The sequence below is a fragment of the Hippopotamus amphibius genome, chromosome 4 (genome assembly GCF_030028045.1).
Source record: "Hippopotamus amphibius kiboko isolate mHipAmp2 chromosome 4, mHipAmp2.hap2, whole genome shotgun sequence".
Taxonomy (NCBI): domain Eukaryota; kingdom Metazoa; phylum Chordata; class Mammalia; order Artiodactyla; family Hippopotamidae; genus Hippopotamus; species Hippopotamus amphibius.
In genome coordinates this window covers 45,521,336-45,527,148 of record NC_080189.1, presented here as the reverse complement: position 1 = coordinate 45,527,148, position 5,813 = coordinate 45,521,336, and the positions used below count along the sequence as shown (strand labels likewise).

Here is a 5,813-nt window from a genome sequence, read left to right as displayed (position 1 = left end):
TATTAATGAGTCAGGGAAAATATAAATCCAAATCATTTAATCAGAAAGGTTTAAATTATTGAGTCTGGAAGGTAGTGGGTGTGCCTAACGAAAACTCGTCTTTAGAAATGCTTCTCTGATCTGCCTCTTTCCTAAAGTTAGTACTTACTTTGTCCATTTAGTTATTCTTTCAGTAAGTGTTTATAAAGCACTTGGCATCACTCTGCATGCTAAGGCTTTGGGCTGAGCCCTGCTCCATCTCCCATCTTCTCCTACTTGGACTCTGGCAGTGGCCCAATAGCTGGTCTCTCCACCCCAACTGCATGTTTGTTCAAAAACACAAATCTAAACCCATTTTCTTTCTGCATTAAAAACCTCTGACACTATTAAAATCTAAACTATTAAAATGGCTTTCAAGGCCCTTCAGAACTGAACTCTCATCTACATTCTATTAAAGTATCATTTTTCATAAAGGATAAAATCATGACTCAGACAAAAAATAAGCACAAGGCAAAGATTTTATCTAGCCCATGAATTTTTTTTGTGTGTGTGTTCATTCAAGGCAGCCTTTATTGTATTCTTTTTTTTTTTTCGGGGGGTACACCAAGTTCAATCTGTTTTTATACACATATCCCCATTATCCCACCCTCCCTCGAGTCCCCCCCCACCCTCCCTGTCCCAGTCCTCTAAGGCATCTTCCATCCTCGAGTTGAACTCCCTTTGTTATACAACAACTTCCCACTGGCTATTATTTTACAGTTGGTAGTATATATATGTCTGTGCTACTCTCTCACTTCATCTCAGCTTCCCCTTCACCCCCTCCCAAACCTGGAGTTCTCCAGTCCATTCTCTGTATCTGCGTCCTTGTTCTTGTCACTGAGTTCATCAGTAACATTTTTAGATTCCGTATATGTGAGTTAGCATACAATATTTGTCTTTCTCTTTCTGACTTACTTCATTCTGTATGACAGACTCTAGGTCTATCCACCTCATTACATATAGCTCCATCTCATCCCTTTTTATAGCTGAGTAATATTCCATTGTATATATATGCCACATCTTGTTTATCCATTCATTTGTTGATGGGCATTTAGGTTGCTTCCATGTCCTTAGCCCATGAATTAATGAGGAACTAATAAGGTGTTAAAACCCAGTTCAAAGGAGTGTCCACAGAGCAGACACATATACAGGCACTCAGGAATGCTGAAACAAATTTGTTAACAGATGCAGAACTGGATGCTTCCAGCTGTAGGGTTTGGGTGGGTGAAGGAGACAGGACCAATTGCAGCTCTGCCTGACAAAATTCATTTTCATTTCTGTAGACAAAAATCATTTGCATTGCTATCAGAGGTGCATAACTTACAAAGTGTAAAAAAGGTCAGAGACACTGAAAGGTGCATACCATTATAGAACCAGATAATATGGAAGAGGGCACTAGTCAATGCCCAGCATTCTATAAGACACCTAGTAATTTTTTTTCTTTTCTATTTCAAAGTCTTTGACAATTTTTTTACACTTTCCAGCCAGGGCAGCAGTTCCTCCAGTCCTCCACTCTATACTGTAGCCATAGTGCGTTCCTCGTAATTACCTAGGAAAGCCCCAAGCACTTCTGACCACATTCCTGGGCACTTTCTGCATCCTCTGTATGGAGTGGACCCATCTGTATTCGGAGATATATCCCCCCCCCCCTTTTTTTTATTCAGCATGTACTCCTTTCTACAGCAATAACAGGCCAAGCACTGAGGATTCAGAAGTGAAGAAAACTGACAAGATCCCAACCTAGACTGGGAACTGTACTTTGGGTGGTGCTGTTTACCTTGAATCATCCAGACTTTTGGAAATACAAGACGTCCAATCATTGCGTAACTGTGCATGGTGATGGGGCTTCCCTTGCAGTGCACAGACATTTCCACTGTTGATCATTCTGAGTTAAGAGGAGCCCTCAAAGGAGACTGAGGAAGAACATTCAGAGAAGGAGCAGGATCAGGAGAGACCAGGACAGGCAACCAGAGGAAGTCAGATGGTGGTCAACAATGCAATCACCATGGAGAGGTCCAATAAGAGTATGATTAAACACACCCGTGTGTTCTAGAAATTGCCCTCTGCAGTGTTTCAATGGAAAGATGGAAGCAGAAGTCATATACGGCTAAAAAAGGAAATTGGGGTATAGAATTTTAGAGATTTGGGTTGTGGTTTTTTCTTTTGAAGGACAATAGATTCTATTGCGGAGCTAGAAAGGGGAGAATTGTGGGAAGAGAAAGTGTAGTGTAGGCTAAGTCATCTCCCAAAGAAAATCAGCTATGTTGTGATGTAGAAAGAGCACTGGATTTGGAGGCAAAAATTTACATTCAAATCCTGGTTACAAGATTTGGGGCTTGTTTTGCAATCTCTTTAGATCTTAGTAAAATGGGGATATTAATACCTCAAAATATCATTCAATGACATAATCTTTATAAAAGAACATAGTACAAAGCCTCATACATACTATCTGCCCAGTGTGTGTTATTTTAAGCCTCAGAGAAAGAGCAACTACTACCCTAGGTAATCAGGTCAATAATCTTGGCAAATTCCCATTGCATTCCTTGAGGTTTTTGTTTCGTTTTGCTTTTATATCCTGTCTGAGTGGGGTTTCAGAAGTGAAGAGTAAACGAGCACACTGTCTAAATGCTTTGAATTCTTTTTTTTTTTTTTTAAATTCTTTTTTCAGCAAGAATTTGTTTCGGGGTCTGTTTCTAAATTAGGACCAGGAAGATGATCTTGCTTTTGCTTTGATTTACCTTACTGAAGAGCAAGGCCCAAAAAAGAGATCCCAGAGCAGACCCTGGAAACCAGTTCTCCTGAGAATAGTCCACTGCCCTTTCCACCTTACTAGTTAGACCCCAGAAAGATTCTGTGATGGACACAAATGGGAAATATGAACAGCTTCTTTTTATCACCAAGGAGACAAAGCAACAAAGAACAGAAGCAGCTTGCAGTAGAACTGATACAAACCCCATGCCTCCTATGACTAACCTTCCACCCACTGCCCTCTCCCAAACTCATCACTTCCATCCCCCCAGAGAAAGAATTAAGTACTTGAAACATATGACTTCAGGTTTCTCTTCTGTCCTAAAGAGGAGAAAACAACTTCACTTTCTTTCCTCTAGACAGCATCCTAATTTGTCTCCACTCAGCCACATAGCTCAGGACAAGAGCTTTTGAAATTAATGATGCTTTTCTAAGAGTAATCGCTTCTGCTCTAATCACATGCTCATTCTTGCTGCCCACGGGGCTCAGCATTAAGATTGCCTAAAGGAATCAGCAAATTGCCCGAAATGCACTGCTCTCAAGCTTCCAGGTTGCTTAATAAATGATGATGAGTCACCCTAAGCCAGGTAGTCACCTCACTCACGTCCCTTAAAATGTGAGCCTGCATGTCAATATGCTCCCTAGGAGGCAAATCAAAATATGGGACTGAGGAAAAGTAGGAGCTCAGATTTTTTTAAAAACTTCCCTGCCCATTTTTTTTTACTGGAAAGGAAATTCACAAAACACAGTTAACCATTTTAAAGTATACCGTTCAGTAGTATTTAGCATATTCACAACATTGTGTAACCACCAGCTCGCTCTAGTTTCAAAACATTTTCATCACCCCATAAAAAAACACCCTGTACCCATTAAGTAGTCACTCCCCTTTCTCCCCTGTCCCCATCCCTGATAACCTTTAATCTGCTTTCCATCTCTATGGGTTTTCCCAAATCTATGGATTTGCCTATTCTGGATATATCATATAAAAGAAATCATGCAGTATGTCCCTTTTGTGCCTGACCTCTTTTACTTTACATGATGTTTTCAAAGTTCAACCATATTGTAGCATGTATCAGTACTTCGTTCCTTTTCATAGCTGAGTCGTATTCCATTGTGTGGGTATATCATTTATTTTCTGTTCATCTATTGATGGACATTTGGATTGTTTCCACCTTTTTGTTATTATGGATAACGCTGCTATGAACATTCTTGTATTAATGTCTGTGGATCCCAATCGTTTTTGATATGCCTCACAGAGATCACTTGACTAGAACAACTTCCAAGAAATCCCCAGTAAGAAGAAATAAGATATTCTTGGGCTTCCTAGGTGGCGCAGTGGCTAAGAATCCGCCTGCCAATGCAGGGGACATGGGTTCGAGCCCTGCTCCAGGAAGATCCCACATGCCGAGGAGCAACTAAGCCTGTGCACCACAACTACTGAGCCTGCACTTTAGAGCCTGTGAGCCACAACTATTGAGCCCATGTGCTGCAACTACTGAAGCCCACGTTCCGCAACAAGAGAAGCCACAGCAATGAGGAGCCCATGCACCACAATGAAGAGTGCCCCCCACTCACCGCAACTAAAAGAAAGCCCACGCACAGCAAAAAAGACCCAACACAGCCAATTAAATTAAGTAATTAATTAATTAAAAAAAGAAGAAATAAGATATTCTTAAGAAGAAAAGAATGCTCTTTTTTGTCGTTTTGTTTTCAGTTTGTTACATGGTTTTATTGAAACTGTTCAGCATGGTATTGGAGGAACATTGTATTCCAAACAGACACAACAGGACCACTATTCCTGGATATTGTTGGCATATAATATAATCTAATATGAATACCTATAAGTTGGTTGACATACTGCAAGTTTGGGTTCAATGACTTTTGCATGTTCATATTTTCCTGACTCCCTTATTTGACTAGGTACATGTTGAGTCTCTACATTCAACAGAGTTTGATGTGACCAGAAAATGTGGTTGGTCTCACAGATTCTGGATTAGTGAGGAACAAGAGATGGGGAAGCACTGAGACCTGCTGCTTACAGACAATCTTTATCAGCTGGGTCGGATTGCAGCCCTCAAATCTCCTGAAAAGTTTGGCCCGAGTATGGCCAAATCCAGCCTAATTAATTTACAGATGTGTATAAAATACTTTAAAATACAAAAGTAATGTTAAGTAATGATAGAACAATAATTCTAGCCAGGGAAAGACAATACAGATTATTAAGTCATATACTCTGCCTGAGGATCATTTTTTTCCTAAGTTCATAATTTACTGTACAAATTGAGTATCACATGATGAGTTAACATTAGCTTCTCCGGGCATAGGAACTTAGATGAGGTACAATTTAGAACCTGTTTATGTTGCTTTCACAGCTGGGGAGTTTTTAAATATTAGCTTGAAGGATAAGACCATCAAAGCAATAAAATATTTTTTAACACCAGTGAAATGGAATTGAGCCTTGGTTTTTAGATCTGCCATGATTTCAACCTTACAAAAGGCGCAAATTCCACAGGCTGTATCCTTCAACATACGCAGCTACCCCTCCCAAGGATCATTAGTTTAAAACTAGTTCAGTATATTCTTAGACTCTAAACATCTCAAAGCAAAATGTTCACCTCTAAATGAGCTGGTTTTAGCCACAGCAACACATCTGTATTTGCATGTCAAGATGTCTTCATAAACAGGTCAAAAACTACATTTCCATTTCTTCAAGGAAAGAAATTCAAATACAGAATTCATATATTTCTCGAAAATAATAACTATCACACAGGTTCAAAACATGGTCCTTTTATCATGCTAAGTCAATTCTTTCTAGATATAAGTGGTTGTACTGTAATGTTTATCAGACTAAAATAAAGTTCTCATTTGAAAACTGTTTTTAAGGTGCAGTAAAGTACACCAGTTCTGCAAAAATAACTGTGTTACTTGGTAGCTTCAATTTTAACCTCTTATTATATGACTCTAAAACTCTAAATGCTATCCAAATCTGTTTGATCAATAGTTTTGATTTTCAAGTCACAGAATTTAGATCAGGATGTATTCTCTCC

The 5,813-nt window shown here is 39.3% G+C and overlaps 1 protein-coding gene across 1 annotated transcript; it reads right to left on the bottom strand.

Moving 5' to 3' along the window:
- Positions 1–5,121: 5,121 nt before the first annotated feature.
- Positions 5,122–5,244, bottom strand: LOC130850987 (ATP synthase membrane subunit K, mitochondrial-like). The gene has a single exon (XM_057730619.1). It carries the CDS (start codon positions 5,242–5,244, stop codon positions 5,122–5,124), a length of 123 nt encoding a protein of 40 aa, XP_057586602.1.
- Between the last annotated feature and the right edge of the window lie 569 nt (positions 5,245–5,813).